The sequence below is a fragment of the Syngnathoides biaculeatus genome, chromosome 4 (assembly GCF_019802595.1).
Source record: "Syngnathoides biaculeatus isolate LvHL_M chromosome 4, ASM1980259v1, whole genome shotgun sequence".
Lineage (NCBI taxonomy): Eukaryota > Metazoa > Chordata > Actinopteri > Syngnathiformes > Syngnathidae > Syngnathoides > Syngnathoides biaculeatus.
This window is the reverse complement of record NC_084643.1, coordinates 30,558,451-30,580,900: the sequence shown is the minus strand read 5'-3', so window position 1 is coordinate 30,580,900 and position 22,450 is coordinate 30,558,451. Positions and strand designations below refer to the sequence as shown.

Sequence of the window (22,450 nt, the reverse complement as noted above, 5' to 3'; positions counted from 1 at the left end):
CCTAGCTGTCAACGGGCAGGAGGCGGGATACACCCTGAACTGGTTGCCTGCCAATCGAGTATTAAGCGGGCAATGTTCCCCAACCTACCCTCACCTACGCCCCCAACCCCAACAGAACACGAGTGACGACTTCTGAAAACAATGACAAAAAACTGTTTGGGGTTGCACAGCCAGATAATCCCTAAAAGGTTCAGAGTACAGAGGACCATATTTTGTCTTTAACACAGAAACCAGAGAAGGTGGTCAAGTGCCGCAACTGTGTGCTTTTCAACCTGACATCAGATACGCTTGAAACCAAAACTTCACATGCGCTATATAAAAACCAGCTTTATTTACCCTCACTGACAATAAATCACATAATAGAGTACAGTATCCTGTAGAAGACTATTATGTAAGGATCAGGAATGAAATACTTGCCAGTTGAACCTTAGAAATCATTTCCAAGTGGTGAAACGTGGTCACGCTAGTGTTATTAAAACAACAAATTTAACCGGTCCCCACAACTTCCCAGCATGAGCTCGTACGCCACGTTTAAGAACACAAAGACAATCACGAGGGAATCATCCTTTCTTTTTGTTTTTAAAGCCAAACGTGTCAAGTAAGCCGCGTGCGCACAAGGTGGACGGGTGGGACCGCGCGTCTCGAAAAGCGCCGCTGGACGGCACTCGCGGCGGCGGAGCGGGCGGCTGCGAACAAAGGACGCCTTTGTGCGTGCGGTGTCGGAGGGGGAAGTGGAGGATGAGACCGAGGGAGGTGCAGCGGCCACCCACATGCGCCAGCCCGTGTATGCGCGCAAGCGCTCATTCATGGGACACCGACGGTCAATTGCATTTCCTCCAGAGCGACCGCTTCAAGACGCCCGACGTGCGTCTTCCACCCTTTCATTTCCGAACTTTTGGAGCTAATTGAAAGATTCGATTGTCCTTATCCTGAAAGTTCAAAGCGCAGATTTGAGATAATCTCATTTGCTAATCAGGAGCGTGCCACGGAGGAAATGACAAGGCCAGGGTGGCTCCAGAGGGGAGGGTGGGGGGCAGATGGGTAAAGAGAAGCCTCAGGTTTGGGGCTGAGACGGAGCCAGACAGATGAGGCTCTGCCGAGTCGAACGGCCCAGTGTGGGCCGCCATCGGGGAGGGGGGGGGGGTGGTGTTGTTTAATCCCATTACGAGGGAGACGCGCCACCGGGTTTACACGCTCACTTACTTAACCGTCGGTCAGAGGACGTGACGACACGGTACGGTCAACTAACCTGCGCCCGAATGAGCGCCTCGAAGCTGGGCTGGAAGTAGTCGATGCGGCTGTGGTAGAACTTGGGCATCTCGTCCAGCAACTGCTTGTTTTTGGCCTCAAAGTCTTCCCGGACTGGTCGCAGCTCCTCTCTGGCCTGCGGGGTGAGTGGAGGCGGTATAGGTCAAGTTGCAAGTTACAAGTGCCTGATGGTGGCGGCAAACTTCTACAAACAGCAGCTTGGCAAATAGTAAATCCTTTTTTTTTCCTCTTAAAAAAAAGGGGGCTTCTAGCTGTGCATGGAATTTGAATGTCAAAGTAAACATAAAACAAAGAAAATTGCACATCAGGTATTAAATTAAACCACGTGACTGCCAAATAAAATCTCCAAGCTTAATGCTAACACACAATGGGGAAAAAACATAGGCAGGCCAACGTAACTAGCAACCATGTTGCAGTACTTAAGGTACCGTATTTTCCGCACTATAAGGCGCACCGAATAGCCTTTCATTTTCCCAAAAGGTGTGCCTTATATATGAAAAAAGTTTTAAAATAGGCCAGTCATTGAAGGTGCGCCTTATAATGCGGTGTGCCTTATAGTGTGGAAAATACGGTACTTAATTATGCAAACGGTCACAACACATTCAGACAGGATACACGATGCTCACTGGCAAACAGTAAAGTCTTTATCATCTGTTTAAAAGGACGAATATAACTCCACTGTAGTTAAGTTGCAACGGCCTTCTTCTGATTTTCATCCAATTTATGCACATGTACATTTCCATATATTATACTGTCGCCGACGGATGAAGTACACAAACGAGACATACAAACCCTTTAAAGTAATGCATGAAATCATGAGTTACAGTTTATTTCTTCACATTCTCTTCAATTATTTTAATACTGTATGGGTTTTTTTCTATAAGGTGTAATACTGTGGAGCCCCATTTTTTATTTTAAAACAGAAATGTTTCTTTTTTCATTGAGCCAAGTATTTTACATCACAGGTGTGATCACAAAATGAATTTAAATGTATTGCTGTTGTGTTGTACAATAACAATAGTTTGTGGTATGGTTTATCAAATAAATTACCAAATTTTTTTTGCATTGCTCACACAAATCCTCCCAAAAATGTGTTAATAACAGTTGCTACTGGAAGGCGACGTTATGGAAAATATAGATCATTTTCACCAAAGTCACTGCATGCGAGGCGTCACTGGTGTCCGCTCTTTTTTTTTTTTTTTTTTTTTGTCGAGAACGATATTTGCCTAATTCCCACGGAGAAGAGCTGCAAAAAAGGCTGTAATCACGAGCACAGTGAGGAGGAGTGGGTAATGTGGGCAGACTTGGCTGTGAGTGGACTCCAGCACCACAGAGCTGTGCGTGCGCGTGTGTGAATGTATTAGTAGGGAGTCAGTCTACTGTAGGCACCCGACGCACCATAAATATGCGAGAGGGTGAGACTTGCTATTAAGGGGAGAGATTTTATATTTAAAATGGAGCATATTGTTGGTTACTTTGCGCCGCGTTTGTGACGGTAAGCTTTACTTCACCTCGGAGAGATGACTTGAAAATGAAATGGCATCCATGTGTTTTTTTTTTCCTCGCATCGTTTCTTTGAGACCCCGGGGAACGCAAGGGGCAGGCGCCCAGGGGCCTCTTCAAGTCTTTGTTCCCCTGACGGTGCTTTTCCTGAAAGTGTGTGGGTGGATCTCCATGCGAGGATGCGTTAGCGGGCGATAGCTTAGCCAACGCTATCCGTGAACGCGTGCGCTTTAGTAATGGCGTTGCGTTGCGTGCACGTGTGTGTGTGTGTCTCCAGTTCTCAATTACGGGCCTGTAGATGTGCAGCAGTGGCTTTTTGAAAACTTGAGAGAGAGCCCGCTAGCTCGCGTGGGTGAAGGAGCGCACATGTACTGTACGCGGATGTGCTCGACTATTTCCAGTCAGCATTTGCGTCTTTTCCCCACTTGACGCGCGCATCGCCGAACAGTGGCTGAACTCTGCTTCGCTGCAGGCAGGGGGTGCCATCCAGTGGACCTGCTAATCGCGCCATACCTGGTGAAGTTTCACCATCACGGGCCCGGTTTTCTCTTTCTCCTCATACTTCTCCACTTTGGACTGCAAGCGCTTGTAGTCCTGCAGGGTCTGCTCGCGGCGTTTCACCGCCATGTTGAGGCTGGGGAAGACGGCGCTGTACCTGAGAATACAACAGCACGAGACACAATGACGAGAGGTAGACTTTCAGCAAATCATAAAAATTATTGGTGAATCATTAAATGCGCAGACAAGCATTTCATATTGGAAAGAATGGTAATAAAAGTCATTATGAATAAATAACATTCCTTGTCGAGGTACTTCTTAAAACCCCTGGAGGACAGCGTATTATCTCATTATTGTAGTTCAAAAAGGCATGACACTCTTCTCATTTTCAGACAATTACCATCTTTTCTAATGAAAAGTATGTTCTTACGACGAGTATCTTGGTCCGGGCACTAAAAATAGGAGAACACTCAGCTGTAACTTAGCAACAGAATCGGGCACTTCATCACGGGACTTGTTGCGCTGTTGGTGCAGATTTTCAACGGGAGACGCTCAGGTCATATACGACTTTGTTTAGGAAGATGCAATATAAACCATGATGGAGTTAAATATGTGTAATATTATAAACTGTATATGTAATGTGACGCTCACACTATACAGTATATACTGTATCTATATATGGCCTTGGCCCTTTTCCCTTTGATGAAAATAAACAGCAAATGAATATAAAATTAATCTAAACTTTGGCCCTTTAAAGAAAGCTTTTAATTCATTCTCGATAAAGCATGTTTGACAGTTTAACATCAATAACTTAACCTCTATTCCCTTTGGGATTAATTTCTAACTAACTGTAATTTGTCAGTAAACATAATACAAATAAAAGCTGCTTCTAAGCATATTTAACCTGCAAAAAAATGTCAACAAAACAAACTAGAAACCAGGTAAATTAGTTGATAGGCTGCTATGGATGGAAAAAAAACATCTTTTTGAAAAATAATCAGTGACCCACACAGCCAAAAAATAGTAACAGATTAAATTCATGACACACACACATATAGGATAATGACTGGGCTGAACACAAATTGAGAAAATATGTGAATAATTAATGCCTGTTCTAAGTGCCATGAACAAAAATACCCCCCCCCCACACACACACAAGCAGGGGATGGCTTGCAACATTTTTTAATAAGAATATGTGAACAGGGATAGCAAAGGTTTGTGAACAGGTGAATGCTGATCTGTAAACATGTGGGTGTTCAATGTGTATATATATGTAATTACATCTTAATATTAAATAAGACAAAAATATTCCCTACACATTCTATTTGGGTGCCGGGGAACAGACTACTGAACCCACGCTGCATACAGGTGATTGAACCACAACCCATAATAAATCATATGCAATAATAATAAAGACTCAAAATGCATCATCGATATTGAATGAGTTTATTTTTAAAAAATCCCATTACAAAGTACATCAGAACAAAGACAGATTACTGTAGAACAGGAAATGGAGCAAAGAAACCAGTGACTGAAAAAAGCCACAAAAATGATTCACAGAGGTGTCTACAATAGGTGAGTCACTGACCGAAATGTACAAAATGTTTTTTTTTTTGTGTGTGTTTTTTTTGAATGACTCATTTAAAATATTTTAGCAGCAGAGCTCTCACTCTGCAACAAGAGATCGTAATATGCTGCCAGTGGTGCTATCAGCCGGTGAACGAGTGGGCTTCCTGATTGACGTTTCCTCTCTGTGCGCCAACCAACCCTTGCCCCTGATGCGGGAGCCACGATGAACCTGCGATTGCGAAAGTGCCACGCTAGCTTCCCTTATGCTTCTTACGAGAGGGCGAGTAAAAAGTGACGTGCGCCGGCGCTCGGTTTCAGACAAGCGGGGATTGTTTCCGACAGGAAGCGGAGCAAGGAGTGGCCTTTTGGAGTGACATCACGGAGCTCGGCCCGGCCCAGCCCTGCGGCCCACGCTCCAGCACTATTTATAAACAACCACTGTGACCCAGTTCATGGCCGGGGTGGATGTTGATCCTCAAGTCTACTATCTGTGCTTCAGTGTGCACATGCTTGCAGCACCAGGGGATTATGTAACTGCCCTGCAGGCATGACGGCTCCCCTACAATGGGCGATTTATGACACAGCAAAGCAAACGGATCTCAAACTGCGCTGAGGCTCAGTGGATTCTCACGCGCGCAATTCACCTTTCAGCAAAGGGAAATTTTGGGATGACACACCGTGCTTGCCGCCTGTTGTTCGTGTTCATTCATCTTGTAAAAAGAGTTTCAAGTACTCTCTCCCTTGGATGCTGACGTCTCGCTCCTACATTCAGGACTCTTTGTGTGACTCAGACGGGTAGAACGGGGGTGTCCAACCCTTTTCCTCCAAAACCCACGTACTGTAATAGTTAATGGTGCAAGGGCCACTTTGACATTCTTCACCCTCAATTTATGAAACACCAAAAGTGATCCATCAGTGGAGGTAAAGATACTCTAAGCAATTATACAGTAGATTCTTGGTATCCATCCATTTCCTGAGCCGCTTATCCTTAGAAAGGTCGCAGGAGTCCTGGAGCCTATCCCACCTATCTTTGGGGAGGAGGCAGGGTACACCCTGAACTGGTGCCAGCCAATCGCAAATAATCTAGGTGGTCGTACACCTCGAAACCTACTAGAATTGATCCACCCATCCACTGAACAGATCTCCACATTCAGAACCAAACAAAAAAAAAAGACGATCTGTATTAAGCATTTAAATAAGGATCAATAAAGTGATATGTTGATAAATCAGACCTTCAGAGCAGAAAGTGCAAGAAACCGTTTTTGCTTCTCTGACAAAGTTTATTCACTGCTATTTTCTAGAGAGGTGTTTGAGCTGTAAATTCCTTTTTGGTGTCTTTAGCGATCTCGAAAACCATGATCTAAAGCTAATTTATGAGGAATAACTATACTTTAACATGGATAAATGAATAGTAAACATCACTTTTACCTTGATGGCATATGAAGATGATCAGCGTACACGGAGTTCTCGATTAAAGACGGTCTCGACTTTACGACACCTGAGTCTTGTCCGCCATTATGGCCCCAGCACTAAAGTGTTTGTGCTTCGCTCATGCATTTGGCTTATTTGTGTTTGTGCGCTGGGAGTTTATTTGCCCTTTTCGCCCACCTTTTTACACATTTTGTCCCAAAAGAAGAAAGCTGTTTTTTTTTTTTTTTTTTTTAACCATGGAATCAAAGCTTGACATCATTTAAAAAAAATAAAAATTAAAAAACATAGAAAGGATGTGAAGAAAATAAGTATTTTTAACACTCTGCTATATTGCAAGTTCTCCCACTCATCAAATCATGGAGGGGTCTGAAATTTTCGTGGTAGCTGCATGTCCACTGTGAGAGAGAATCTAAAAAGAAAAAACGAGAAATCACAATGTATGATTTTTTAAATGATTTATTTGTGATACAGCTGCAAATAAGTATTTGAACACCTGAGAAAACCAATGTCAATATTGGGTACAGTAGCATTTGTTTGCAATTTCAGAGGCCAAATGTTTCCTGTACTTCTTCACCAGGTTTACACACACTCAAGAGGGGATTTTGGCCACTCCTCCACACAGATCTTCTCTCGATCAGACAGGTTTCTGGGCTGTCGCTGAGAAACATGAAGTTTCAGCTCCTTCCAAAGATTTTCTATTGTGTTTAGGTCTGGAGACTGGCTAGGCCACGCAAGAACCTTGATATGCTTCTTATGGAGCCACTCCTTGGTTTTCCTGGGTGTGTGTGTTGGCCCATTTCAATGCTCTGACTGAGGGAAAGAGGTTGTTCCCCAAAATCAAAATACATCGCCGCGGTCATCCTCTCCTTAATACAGTTGTCCTGTCCCATGTGTTGAAAAACACCCCCAAACCATGATGCTACCACCCCATGCTTCATAGTAGGGATGGTGTTCTTGGGCTGGAACTCATTATTCCTCTTCCTCCAAACACGGTTAGTGGAATTATGACCAAAAAGTTCAATTTTGTTCTCCTCTGACCACAAAACGTTCTCCCATGACTCCTCTTTATCATCCACATGGTCATTGGCAAACTTAAGACGGGCCTTGACATGTGCTGGTTTAAACAGGGGAACCTTCTGTGCCATGCATGATTTCAAACCATGACGTCTTAATGTATTACCAACAGTCACCTTGGAAACGATGGTCCCAGCTCTTTTCAGATCATTGACCAAGTCCTGTCATGTAGTCCTGGGCTAATTCCTCACCTCTCTAAGGACCATTGAGGCCCCACGAAGGGATATCATGCATGGGACTCCACTCCGATTGAGAGTGACCGTCATGTTTAGCTTCTTCCATTTTCTAATGATCGCTCTAATAGTGGATCCTTTTTTCACCAAGCTGCTTGGCAAATTCTCCGTAGCCCTTTCCAGCTGTGTGGAGTTTAACTATTCTGTCTCTGGTGTCTTTGGACGGCTCTTTAGTCTTGGCCACGTTACAAGTTTGAGTCTTACTGATTGTATGGGGTGGACAGGTGTCTTTTATGCAGCAAACGACCTCACACAAGATTCAGGATAATACATGGAGTGGAGGTGGACTTTTAAACGTGGACTAATAGGTCTTTGAGGGTCAGAATTCTAGCTGATAGACAGGTGTTCAAATACTTATTTGCAGATGTATCACACAAATACATCGTTAAAAAAAAAAAAAAAAATCATACAATGTGATTTCTGGATTTTTCTTTTTAGATTATCAGTCTCACAGTGGACATGCACCTATGATGAAAATTTCAGACCCCTGCATAATTTCTAAGTGGGAGAACTTGCAATATAGCAGGGTGTTCAAATACTTATTTTCTTCACTGTAACGCCGACGGACATGATGCACATAAAGACTTGGGCTTCAGTCAGATGACCGTGACAATTATTTTTAAGGACGCGCACATGAAGGGTTTCGTCCCTTTGAGGGATAGAGTGATCACGGAGCAACTTTTTTTTCTGAAGAAAAAAATAACAAAGCAACGTTCTTCGATCGTTGCCGAGATGGAAAGATTACCTACGTTATGGATCGAGGATCCGAACGACAATAGCAATGGGCCACAAATGAGCCCTGGGCTGTGGTTATGATGGCTCTAGTGTCAAATGAGTGAAGGACCAGCACTAGTTCAAGTGAATGGGTGATCAACCACGTGTCAGGGGGTGGTTGGCTCAGGGGGCAAGAGCACACTCACCTCGGCCCCCGTAACAGGTCAGGGTGTGGGGTGAACAGACAAGACGAAAATAGAATCTGGCTGAGAATGTGTGTTTTTGAGGCTGTGCCAGTCCACAAATGGGGCAGACCGACCAGTCACGCCAAGCCAAAGTCTGGTCTAAACACCCTCGGTCCAGGAAGCTGGCTGTCCGTACTCGCCAGCGCCATCACATAACTCACAAGTGCAAAAAATACACACCAGACCACAAGAAGGACGGAAGGAGGAATTGTTTACTCGCCAACTTCCAAAGTGAAGAGGGTTAGAGAGGGGGGAAGTTTAGTTAAATATAAAGTGTGCATGCAAAGCGGCTTCCACCTGCTTTAGGAGCACTTGGCCTCCTCACCGTGTGTGTGTGCCTGTACACGTGCATGCGTGTGTGTGTGACGAAGGTGAGTGGGAGTTTGATCTGCTGCAACTTGCCTTATGCTTTGTTGATCAAAACTCACACATGCCGCTACGTTGGAAAGAAAGCAACAGCAAACACCCTGAGGTCCATAGACACAGTTGCAGAGCAACCTCAACACTTAAACGCCCGTTTGGAAACCGACAAAAAAAAAAAAAAAAAAAAAACCATCTGAATTTGAAACGAATACTCTGAGGTTGACTAGTCATCATATGTGAGACTTCAGCTCAGTGAGCATCCAAAGCACAGGTGTTTAACGCTATACATGGCGGCCAGATCCAAAAGGTGTGTCTACATATTTTTAGTTATATGGATTTGTTCATTTCATTTTGGCAGAAAATCTCTAAACAATTACCCCCCCCCCCACACACACACACCACACGAAATGCCTTTTTAACATATGTAAATTGAACACTTGTATGATTAAATATTTGGCTGTCACTACTATCCATGGCTTTTGATTTCATATTGAATTTGCTCTAAAATATACAGCTGAGGCGGCACAGTGTTCTGAGGTACTGGGATCGATCCTGGTCCCGCCTGTCTAGAGTTTTTGCATGTTCTCCCCGTGCCTGTGTGGGTTTTCTCCGGGCAGTCCGGTTTCCTCCCACCGCCCAAAAACATGCAACATTAATTGGACACTCGAAATTCCCCGTAAGTGTGATTGTGAGTGTGACTGTCTCTATGTGCCCTGCGATTGGGTGGCGACCAGTTCAGGGTGTACCCCGCCTTCTGCCCGTTGATAGCTGGGATAGGCTACAGCACTCCCCGCGACCCTTGTGAGGATAAGGGGCTTGGATGGATGGATATACAGTTGATGGCCTTTAGCATCAGATTGGGGAACGAACCCGATCCCGAGCAGTTAAAATCTTTGAATAATTGATGCTCCTCCATAAGTGATTATAACTACCTCTATTAATTATTAAAAGTTTAAACCATGAATAGTCCGCTTAACTTTGATCGCAAAACATTAGGGAAGAAGCTGATAACATTTCAAATGCTTACGAGCAACATTATGAGTACACAGTTTTTCTTAGAATAATGATATGATATGATAATAATAATGCAGTGAAGATCGTTACTGATGAAAACAAAGGCTGATGACGTCGTTGGCTCACCTTTAGCAAGCCTCTATTGCGCACGCTTAAATGCTTTGCCTAAGTCATGTCAATAAATCATGAGTAGCTTTATCTTTGAGTCATAGACCAATTAACTTCTCTTTACACTTTGTCACTTAAAGCTTTCCTTGATTAGAAAAAAATGACATTGGTTTTAAAATTTGACCAAATCAGAGGATATCGAATTGTTTGTGACCTTAAAATGCTCTACTGGATTGGATGACTCGAAACCAAGTTCTGGAAATCCATAAAAATTGTCCTAACGACATAATTAAGGCACACAAGTCCAGTTGGTTCTAGGCCTAAACCAGGGGGAGTCCCAGCTCAAGCCAAGGCACAAATCTCCAAACGGACTTGATTTACCATAAAAGCGTACAAAGGGTAAGGTTAGGAGGGCCAGATAAACCAAATGCCTCCATGCCCACGCACTCCCATCCCCTCCCCTTACATAAACACCGTGATGTCATTCAGGGACCCCACTGAGTGGATTAAGTGCACATCTGGGCGACAAGATAGAAAAGACAGAGGCTGAGACCGCAGAAGCGAGAGTGTGTGTGTTTCCAGCATACTTTTAAGTATAAGTACTGACATTATAAAGAAGGGAACACGCATTATAAAGGAGGTAACTTAACACGACTAATTTCTCTCACACGCATATTGTTGAAGTCTTTCCATTAATATTAACTTTTCTCTCAAACACAAAATCCCTAATAGTATTTAGATGCTAAGTAAACAATGGGGAAATATTCATTAGTGAGGGGACTAATGGAATCTTAATGGAAGCTTTAAAAAATTATAGTAGCTTTTAGGCACTATGGACAGTGGGATATACTAATAACTCGCACTGTGTTCAAAATACATTAATGAATGAAGAGATGACATTAAAAGTTTGGGATTGCGATCGTGTAAATGGCAAATTTCACAGCTTTGGATGCTTAAGTATGCTTGAGAGCGAGCAGCGTCTTGTGACACTTCTCTTTTCTCAACCGAGTCGCTGTTCTGGGCCCAGGAAGCTGGGCCCTTTGCCATATTCTGAGCCGGCCCACACGTCCGCCTGCCGCCCACCAGGAAGAGGAAATTAGAACCATTCCATCCTGTCATTTCTCCGCCACCAGAGCAAAGCAGAAAAGAAAGGGCTAACTTGTACACCAACGGTGGCCCACGTGTCTTCAAAGGAATCTGTGCTCTTTGTTTGGTTTATTTTTTAATGTGCTGGTGAATGTTTCAATTCCATTAAATGCTTTTGTGTGTGTGTGGGGTGGGGTGGGGTGAGGTGGGGGGGGCATCGCTCTCTTCAGCAGCATATGCTTAAAGTCCTGGGAGGAGTCACGGGAGGAAGCAAAACCTTAACAAGCCCTCCGGAAGATGAGTGGGAGCATCCAACCACTCCCTTAAGTACCTCTGCTTTGCATGCCTTGTGTGTGTGTTTATAAAAAAAAAAAAAAAAAAAAAAAAACACAGCAGAAGGAATGGAATAGCACTCGCTGCCTGCTCAGATGGGGGCGACTAGTAGGAATAAGAACCATATAAACTGTCTTCCAGACACACAGCAGCACTGGTCTGACCCTTGTTCTCTTTTACAATAGCCCACTGCAGGACTTCCGGTCCTTGACTACACTTTTCACATTGGAAAGTATTTATTAGGACACGAAATCATACAAAGGTTTTGTTGTGGATCTGTTTCGCTGCCAGGGAAATTGTGAACACATCAATCACAATGACACATGCTAACAAACAGTAACAGAGAAACGGGGTCCCCCGCATTTATTTCCTGGCAAGGACACATTTTATTTGAGGAGAGACTGAGTGCAGTAAGAAGTCAGACCACTGACAACAAAGTGGAGGATAATAAGGTAGCATCCAGAGCGAAGGTGTAAACAGGGGAAGCTCAACTTTGTGTGTGTGTGTATATATTTCATCCTCAAATGTGACGACAAATATGAAATTGCTCGACTAATGAGTGACAGGGCTTACGAGCCATGATGACCACTGATCAGAAATTAAGGATGCACCAATACTGGCTTTGTCTGTACACTGGCTTGAAAATATTACCAGATATCCATTGACAACGATAACGCCAGAGCTTCAAGGGAATGTATGCAGTAGTGCCGCAAACTATGCTGGGAGGATGTAAATGACATTTAAAGTGCATGCTTTGTGTCTATTTCTTAAGTCCTTCTTTTATTTGTTCTATTATTTGACAGTTCTGCTATTCTGTTTGCTGTGGTTTGATAATTTTAGTTTTGATCTGTCACCATGAGTGTGTACAACATCGTCAGTAATGACCAGCTTACACAGCCAGTGTACTTGGTGTGTCATCTGGTAGGAAAGGGGAGAAGGAGACTTGGTGGTGGAACCCCAAAATACAGGGAGTCATACAAGGAAAGAGATTAGCGAAGAAGAAGTGGGATACTGAGAGGACTGAGGAGAGGCGAAAGGAGTACATCGAGATGCGACGTAGGGCAAAGGTAGAGGTGGCAAAGGCTAAACAAGAGGCATATGAAGACATGTACACCAGGTTGGACACGAAAGAAGGAGAAAAGGATCTCTACAGGTTGGCCAGACAGAGGGATAGAGATGGGAAGGATGTGCAGCAGGTCAGGGTGATTAAGGATAGAGATGGAAATGTGTTGACTGGTGCCGGTAGTGTACTAAATAGATGGAAAGAATACTTTGAGAAGTTGATGAATAAAGAAAATGAGAGAGAAGGAAGAGTTGAAGAGGCAAGAGTGAAGGACCAGGATTTGGAATGATTACTAAGGGGGAAGTCAGAAAGGCACTACAAAGGATGAAAACTGGAAAGGCAGTTGGTCCTGATGACATACCGGTAGAGGTATGGAAGCAATTTGGAGAGATGGCTGTGGAGTTTTTGACCAACTTATTCAACAGAATACTAGCGGGCGAAAAGATGCCTGAAGAATGGAGGAAAAGTGTTCTAGTTCCCATTTTTAAGAACAAAGGGGATGTTCAGAGCTGTGGGAACTATAGAGGAATAAAGTTGATGAGCCACACAATGAAGTTATGGGAAAGAGTAGTGGAGGCTAGACTCAGGACAGAAGTAAGTATCTGCGAGCAACAGTAGGTTTCATGCCTAGAAAGAGTACCACAGATGCATTATTTGCCTTGAGGATGCTCGTGGAAAAGTACAGAGAAGGTCAGAAGGAGCTACATTGCGTCTTTGTGGATCTAGAGAAAGCCTATGACAGAGTACCAAGAGATGAACTGTGGTACTGCATGCGTAAGTCTGGTGTGGCAGAGAAGTATGTTAAAATAGTACAGGACATGTATGATGGCAGCAGAACAATGGTGAGGTGTGCCTTAGGTGTGACAGAGGAATTTAAGGTGGAGGTGGGACTGCATCAGGGATCAGCTCTGAGCCCCTTCCTGTTTGCAGTGGTAATGGATAGGCTGACAGATGAGGTTAGACTGGAATCCCCTTGGACCATGATGTTCGCAGATGATATTGTCATATGCAGTGAAAGCAGGGAGCATGCAGAGGAACAATTGGAAAGATGGAGACATGCACTGGAAAGGAGAGGAATGAAGATTAGCCGAAGTAAAACAGAATATATGTGCGTGAATGAGAAAAGTGGAGGGGGAAGAGTGAGGCTACAGGGAGAAGAGATAGCGAGGGTCGACGACTTCAAATACTTGGGGTCAACAATACAGAGCAATGGAGAGTGTGGTCAGGAAGTGAAGAAACGGGTCCAAGCAGGTTGGAACAGCTGGCGAAAGGTGTCTGGTGTGTTATGTGACAGAAGAGTGTCTGCTAGGATGAAGGGCAAAGTTTACAAAACAGTGGTGAGGCCGGCCATGATGTACGGATTAGAGACGGTGGCACTGAAGAAACAACAGGAATCTGAACTGGAGGTGGCAGGAATGAAGATGTTGAGGTTCTCGCTCGGAGTGACCAGGTTGGATAGGATTAGAAATGAGCTCATTAGAGGGACAGCCAAAGCTGGATGTTTTGGAGACAAGATTCGAGAGAGCAGACTTCGATGGTTTGGACATGTTCAGAGGCGAGAGAGTGAGTATATTGGTAGAAGGATGCTGAGGATAGAGCTCCCAGGCAAAAGAGCGAGAGGAAGACCAAAGAGAAGGTTTATGGATGTGGTGAGGGAAGACATGAGGGCAGTTGGGGTTAGAGAAGAAGATGCAGGAGATAGGCTAAGATGGCAAAAGATGACACGCTGTGGCGACCCCTAACGGGACAAGCCGAAAGGAAAAGAAGAAGACACAGCCAGTGTTTTGGGCAATATAAGTTTCTCCTGCTTACATGTGTGAAATGCAATTGTTCCTCACTAGCTCGTGAGTGCCATCATATGCTATCTTAGATACACACTAAAACATGTGCTGGCATGCATGCTGACTATATAGAGCTCGTGGACGTGACGTCACCATTTTCACAGCGCCATATTGCAGGTCAAAAAGAGCTGCTCGACAGTGTGGGTGACATTGAACCGGAGCAGAATATACACAATTCCCGGGACTTGTTGTGCTGTTGGCTGTTACTGAAGCCTATCCCAGCAGTTTATTTTCTTTTTTTTTTTTTAAAATATACATTAGACTCATTTGAGAACAATGCATATTTGAAAAAAAAAAACATTTGTCACGAAGAGGTTTACCAAAGTTTATTGTGTGGTAGCAATACGCTTCCGTGTACGGAGGTCCTGTCCTCTTTTTATTTCCAATCATAGCTAATGAATGCGAGATTGTGTAAAACCGCAGGTTATTTATTTAAATATTGGTATTTGTATTGAAAAAATCCGAGTGGTTCCATCACTATGTGGGATTTATTCTTGATTGAGAACAGATGCAGCAATGAAGTATTTGTATGCGTCCAGACTTTTCTACAATTCAAACTCTTCCGTGTAAATCGACGACTCACTCACCAGATACATCTGTCTATCCAGTTGTCCAAGACAAGCAGAAGAGAATTAACAGTCCAATTTCTTATCGGCGAAGACATCAAATTCGGCATTAAATATGACATTATATAATCTCTCATTTTTCCACGTACCTTTATTTATTATCACCTTCTAAATGTTTAACGGTATCGGACAAAACTCTGGGCTTTGTGCTATAAGACATATTTTCGTGCCGTCTCCAACTGACAGCATTGGACACGAGGGAACACATTTACTTACAAAGAACTCTCAATTGTTCAAACTCACACATGACATAACTGAAATACCTCGCATTACAAGCTACATTTAAAACTCATTCACTTCCATCCCTCCTAGTTAAAATTGATATATGACCTCCATAGCAATAGCAGTAAAGTTTAAAGAGTGGCATCACTGCACCCCTATTAGAAATCGAAATAACATGGGTTTGCCAATGGAAATGTGCCATGAGTAGTTATAATGCAGTAGAGAAGTTGCAACATACAAAATAGTAAGGGTCTGGTTCCTGCAAAACCAAACTTAAACCCCACCCACTCTAAATAAATAAATAAATGAACAAACAAACAAATAAATAAATAAATAAATTCTTACTTTTTCAGAGGGTCGATAACAGTCTTCTGAATCTGGTTGACCTACAATGTAAATACAGAAGAAAACATGTCAGCATCAAAAGGTGGTGAAATTACAAACTGTCAAATTGGGTTACACTCAAACAAAATCTCAGCTACATTTCTCACTCATTAGCAGCAATGTCAGTGCACAAATGACAATATACATTTCCAACAGAGCACTCATGAAAAGGGAGGAAATGTGTGTGGGAAAGAGTGAGAATGGAGGGAACCCCCTCCCCCCAAAAAAGAAAAAAAAAAAAACTTAGGTGATGATTTTATTGCATGCAAACCCTGAGGTGAAACCCCTGAATATTCATCGGAGCTTGATATACAAAAGGATGTGACTGTCAGGGGATGGACATGAAAGCAAAGCCCCACTGATTTAAAATCCGGTGGAAGGTGGGCTGCCATACAAGATGAAAGTTCTTTGCAAACAAACATTTTAAACAATAACAGTTTATGTTTTTTTTCCAGTATATTTTCCTCCTGGTAACTAGAATTAACAGGCATGAGGAAAGGAGGGCGGAGGGTGGGTTATACTGTGTGTGTGTGTGTGTGTGTGTGTGTGTTAAATGGAGGTAAATGAACATCTCATTTGAGGCCTCCAGCCTCAGAACAGTAAGTTGGCAAAACAATCAAAGTTGATTTGAAGTTGAAGACACAATGACGGTTAGAGCTACAGCTCCAAACGTAGCAGAGCACCTCAAGAAGGGTAAACGTGAAGAAGAGAGAAGGACAATCGAAAGATGGACATGTGAGTAGTCAGCTGATGATGATGATGAGCTATCATACATTTGTCTGCTATCGGAAGAAGGACAGCTGATAAGGCAATCGAAAAAACGGAAGCGAGGTCGCAGCTGTGCGATGTGAAATTGCTCTGACCGGCTATGAGAAGGCATTTCCAAGTGCAAACTGCTGTATTGTGGTTGGAGGGAGGTAAAAAAAAAAAACGAAAGCAAAGACAAACAAGTGCATGGGAATTCACATGGTCTTTTGTTTTACATATTCACACCAACAACCCCCCACCCCCCCCTCTCCCCGCTGCTCGGGCTTCTAAAAGGTGAGAGCATGCGGCGAGGAGGGAGAAGAAGAGCAGCGGCAGATTTGCTTAAGCATGCCGGTGCCCTCTACCCTCTGCCCCTTCCCACAGAGAGGAGGGGCGGAGCTATTCCTTGGAGGCCCCGCAGAGCCCGAGGCCGGCGCTCAAGCAGCAGTCTCCATCAGTGAGTCACGGGGCAGAGGCCATCCCGACACACAGGCCTCCCAAAAATACACAGAGATCGCAGAGGAAATCAATATCCCTCCAAACGGAGCATCCTCTACCTCGCTGCCGCCATCTACACTGGGGCTCAGCTTCGGTAGCAGTGCGCCGGCGGGGCTGCGCGCCCTCCTCAGCCCCAGAAATAAACACACAGACCTGGGCCACTGCTGCCTTCATTATCACTCCACGTTTCATGTGCTGGATGCTCTCTCTCACTCACGGGCCCCGCGGCGCAACATCATGTCTCGATGCGCAGTGGAGCCAAGGGTGCCTGCTTTTGTGTCTGTTTTCGCAGGAGCGCCAGGGTTCCGCTGTGGGTGCCGTCAGAATCAACAGTCTGCTGGAAATGTGCGGGCACGGCACGAGAAGTGAGAAGCACCTAGCAAACCTGAGGTGATTAGCAACAGCAGACTGACCGAGAAGTGCACGTGATGTCGTGCCTTGAGGTCATCTTTAGTCACTTTACAAAAAGTCGACACCGAATGAAGGTTAGGAAGTTTATTTTGTGAGACAGGGGAAGTGGGGGCAATATTAGGTGTGATGAGCTGTCAATTTCTCTCCTATTCAAAGGTTGTCCATCACCATAGTGGTACCGTATCGGGACAAGAGTCTGGCTGAATCACGATCCAACATCACTGCACTCCGTTTAGATATCAAAAAGCTTTTCCATCGAAAGAAAAGTTGTACATTGTGCTCACTGACTTTCGAACAGTGCTGCAATGGAGATAAGACAACTTTATTGAAGATATAGACAAAATGAACGACGTGAAAAAAAAAGGGAAAAGACTGAACTCAAGCCAATTCGACCCATAAAATATGTGGCGAGTGCATTCCAGTTGGGTTAATTATGATGAGGCAATCTGAAATTTCGTACCTGAAAAAACTACTGTAGTTAAAATCTATCTTGGAAATGCGACAAATTTACACTAGTTTCATGGGGGGGGGGTTACAAAAAAATGCACTTTTTAATTGCTTGTATACAATTACCATAATTCCCGGCCTACAGAGCGCAACTGGTTATAAAGCTCACACAGTACATTTGTAAAGGAAATACCATTTGGTAGATACATAGGCCACAGGTGTGTAAAAGCCGCAAGTGCATTGAAACCCACATTGAAATACGAGATATTTACAAAGAAAGTCGGTACACAGAGTTTAACGCTAGCACCGCCGTGCTAACGCTAGCTAACAGGGCTGGTTAAAAACAAAATACCGGCAAAAATCACTCGGACAGACAGACACGGCAGTAACACGCTACCGCAGTGCTAACAGGGCAGGACCAGTAAAAGTCACTTCCTCGGCACATATATTCCACTGGCCTCACGCTTACCTTTTCCGCTCGAGTGCCCCCTGGCGGCCGTTAGAATTTTTTTTTTGCCGCATTACCGCATAAACCTCAGGGTCGAAAGCGTGTGAAAAAAGTCATGGCTTTTAGGCCGGAAATTACGGTAGTTGTGTTTGGAGATGGTCATGCACCAGACACACAAGTCAAACATATGAACTGCTGCCTGCATGAGTTAAAATGTTTTTGTTGTCGTCACCAACGAAATCCAGCCTGCTGATACAAATACGTATGCTGATGAGATTAAGAAAGACAGCCCTCAGAGTCTCACTCGTCACAAAGCTCAGGCTCCACCACCTCCACCCCCACCTTGATGAAATCCAGACTAGTTAATGGGCCAGAAATATATGGGGCAGTAGGTTTACTTTAATGAGACAGGGCCAGCACCTAAAGTTGGCTTATTGTGGATACGGACTGAGCCTGACCTTAAACAATTGATATTCCCTTATAACTGCTAAAATTAGAAAAAGTCAGCGACCGGGTTAAAAAAAAATAAAAAAAAGAACAAATGTGAAGAAGCGGGAGAATTTTTAACAGGGGACAGGTTCATCCTTTATGCTAAATATGCGGGGGTGCATTGCATTTCTGAAAGAAAACAAATACTCTGTTCAAAAAGTGAGCTCATAATGACTCCTTTAACATAACGTATTCATCTATAGTGGGACCTCGACTTTCATTTATCCTCGTTTTAGTATTACCTTCTGTTTTAGCTTAAATTTCCTGTCAGAACTTCATTCCGGTTTTCGAACATCTGCACAGTTTTAATAGGAAAACCATGTGACTCAGCTGCTCATTTCCCGCAATTAACTGCCTACACGCAGCTTTCCGTGCACATACGCGACTTACGACTCCAGTCCTGTAGTTGGAAGTGGTAGTTCTGTCAGTGCTTCCAAAGAAATCACGTGAAACAAAATATGCGGTTTTTGCTTCCTTGATGACGTTCGAGTCATCATTTGATTCCACCCCCCAAAAATGTAAAAATAAATACATTTCCAAGAAGACTGATAGTTTAATGCTATTTAGAAACACAACACAAGTTGACCTTAGAAGAACAGTGCCATGGAAAAGGTCGCTGCTACAGCAAAAGCAAAATACAAGACAATGTTGATCAACTCCCAGAAAAAAAAAAAAAAAAGCCAAGGCTTTTGCTTTTCAAATCTTTTTCAATCTTTCATAGCACAGTTGTGCTTTGAGGATGTGCATGTTGTGTTACTATGTTTGAGACCACAGGTACTGACCGGTGCCTATTCTACTTCAAAATCTCAACAAGACTCTTAGAAGGAAGAAGAAAAGTTGTGAAGAGACAGTTATGCTTGCTGGTTTATTTATGAATCAAGCGAGCTGAAATGACCTTTATTATCAGCTACTTCCTTACAGATTGTACTACTTTTTTAAATACACATTGTCTCTATTGTTATGTCTATCATAGAGCCCGACTGGAAAATGCACTTTTAGTTGAAACTCAACCGTAAGTTTCACACCGGAAGACACAAGGATACGGAATAAACCCTTGACGTGTTTCTGAGCCTTGATTCCCAATATTTTAAAAGAGCAAGAGAAAACAATTGCTAGAATGGTCAGACATCAAAAAAATTTCAATTTCTCTTGATAGCTTTAGAACCCCTTTTGAAAGCACAACTTCCATTTTGAGGTGATTATCTACCAACTATGCAGTAGCAGTTCAAGCAATGAATACAACTATTTTTGGAAGACAGAAAAGACAGTGCGTGAACTGTTGGTATAAACACGTCAAACATCAATTTGATAAGGCACATACTTCAGAAGTTGTTGTGCATATTTTTCAGCAAATGCCGCTATTGTATAAGTTGTGTTACAGAGCAGTGAGTCACAGCAGATAAGTCGCACATTGGGTTTACAGGGATGATGCGTTAAAAAAAAAAGTCAAGAATACTAAAGACAGCGTGATAGAATCGGATTCTGACCTTCTCCTGGTTGAAGGAGTCCATGGTCTTCATGGCTGTGTCCAAGGCTGTCATGGACTCGAAGAAAGACTGATCCTGCTCACATAGCGGGTTACCCAGAAGGTCTGCTGAGATCTTCACCGCTGCCTTCGACATGGCTGAGGAAAACATTCAAATGAATGAAGGATATCATCACATTTTTATACATTGATGTTGACCCCGTATGTCATAGTTTCGCAAATAATTGACATTCCTCTAAACCTCATTATAATTTCCTATATTAATACTTTAAACTAAAGATACAACAAACTATGATGCCCCAAAACTCAAATAACCTTTATTAAATTGATGCTCCTGTTTTGGTGGAAAAGTCTGCTCTTCGGAGGGCACTGGACAGACGTAGCAGTTGCTCTTCCACGTTTATTGACCCGAAACTGATGGATCCACAGCTTAACTGGGCATCCCCATCTTATCGATCCACAAATGCTAACAATCACAAAATCTAACACCAATCACAAGATTTGGTGGGAGCGAAGAAAATGAGCAGAAGTCCAAGACTAGAAAGTCCTTCAACATACAAAACTTAGGCTTCAGCCGCGAGTGTGTGGTGGCTGTATTATTATTATTATTTTTGGTCCCGTTTTTGGCTGACAGGACTGTTTTTGCAATTAAACAATTCCATGATACAATAAATAGCACGCATATTGTAGGCAGTATTTTGCCACAAAAATGAAAAATGATTTCCACAAAATTTGTTTCCAGGTTACAGATGATTGCAAATGGGCATTTTCCCCTCCTGCAAGCGACAGAGGCTAAATTTGCAACAAAAAAACTGAATTCGATATCAGAAGTCCTTCTTTGAAATTGATAGACATTGGCAGCTCGAACTGGTAACTTATTTAATATTCAGCAGCAGTTAGTGGTGTACAAATGCATTTTATTATGCTAAAAGTTCATCATTAATTAGTAAACCTATTACTATAGAACATAAATTGCATTTATTAATAAGCTCAATACAGTGGCTGGTGACATTTTATAGTTCAAAACACTAAACACTAAAATGAAAATTCTTCTCTGACAGTGTGAACATAAACATTCATTTCAAGGAAATACATTCACAAACATAAAAGGAAATATACTCAAATATTGTAGTAGAAAATTGATGGCTAGGTTCTAAATAAATAAACAAAAAAAGATCAAATTTCAACAATTTTACCCACTCATTGATCAAATGATTTCAACAGCTTATGGATGATAGTCACATGTAAAACATTAATGAGTCCAACATAAAATACTAAAGTAATCTTAAATTATGGCCACTGTCGCCTCTATTTATACAAATCGGAGGAGGTTGTAGGGGTCAACCATTGTGTTGAATATTCACCGCGGCACTTGGGATCGAGCCACTGGTGGCACCAATTACTGTTAACGTGCGCTTTGTTTAGACATCGAGCATACACGGCACATTATGGCTTCGGTGTCAAAATTAATGAGCTGTGTTGCGGGAGAAGTGAGCTGACAGGAGGGGGCCATGGTGAAAATGGCCTTTATCGAAATGCGGACGAGTTACTGGTCTGTTTTCACACTCCTCTCCTGAGGCCCATTTCGACCAATTAATTACCCCGATGCGGTGTTTGTGCTTTTCTCACCAGTTGACAAGTAACACGCTAGCTACTACTGGATGCTATTGTGATGTCTTAAATGGTGCAGTTAAAAATGTGGGTTATAAGGGCCAAGCGAGGACTCTGCTGATGACTTATCATTAAAATGCTTTTGAAATCTAAGTCACTGCATCTTTCCTTCTCCCACACAAAGAAATGAAATAATAACAGTCATAAAACCTTCTTTGTGGCTAACAACTACATTAATGACGACATCCAAAATGGAAGCTCTGAAGGCAAAAACACACATGCACACACATGCTATAACTGCCTGGGGAAAAAAAAAAAAAAAGGTGGTGCTCTGCATTCTTTCATCTTATTTGTTGGGTTGTTTCAAGATCTGGCACATGGGTGAACAAACCCAGACGAGACAAATCTCTTTGCAGCCTTGAAAAACTTGCCAATCAACATCAAGCGTCCGCACAAGTAGCGATCGGTGGCATACAAAAGTGGGAAGATGGTGACAGAACCAACCTAAATCAGCCTCCGTGCTCTTCTTCATGTCTTTGTGAAGCTTTTTCGTCTGATCCTCCAGCCTGTGAAACAAGAGGAGTGATTATGGGCAACAATCTGCTGTGGCGATACAAAAACCAAATATGGGTCAATGGCTTCAGGAGAGACAAAAGAACAGGAAATAGTGGTAGAAAAAGTCAAAGCATGAGAGTTCAACATCATTATTTATCATAATATTAATGAAGAATCTCAAT

General features: G+C 43.0%; 1 protein-coding gene across 1 annotated transcript in view; it reads right to left on the bottom strand.

Annotated features, from left to right (window-relative positions):
• bin3 (bridging integrator 3) overlaps positions 1-22,450 on the bottom strand; it is a 41,811-nt gene that overhangs the window by 2,740 nt on the left and 16,621 nt on the right. Inside the window, exons 4-8 of the mRNA XM_061816867.1 lie at positions 22,218-22,279; positions 20,104-20,240; positions 15,538-15,578; positions 3,286-3,427; positions 1,250-1,384 (exon numbers count right to left, since the gene is read on the bottom strand). Of these exons, the coding sequence (XP_061672851.1) occupies positions 1,250-1,384; positions 3,286-3,427; positions 15,538-15,578; positions 20,104-20,240; positions 22,218-22,279 (517 nt within the window). The remainder of the gene's footprint in view (positions 1-1,249; positions 1,385-3,285; positions 3,428-15,537; positions 15,579-20,103; positions 20,241-22,217; positions 22,280-22,450) is intronic.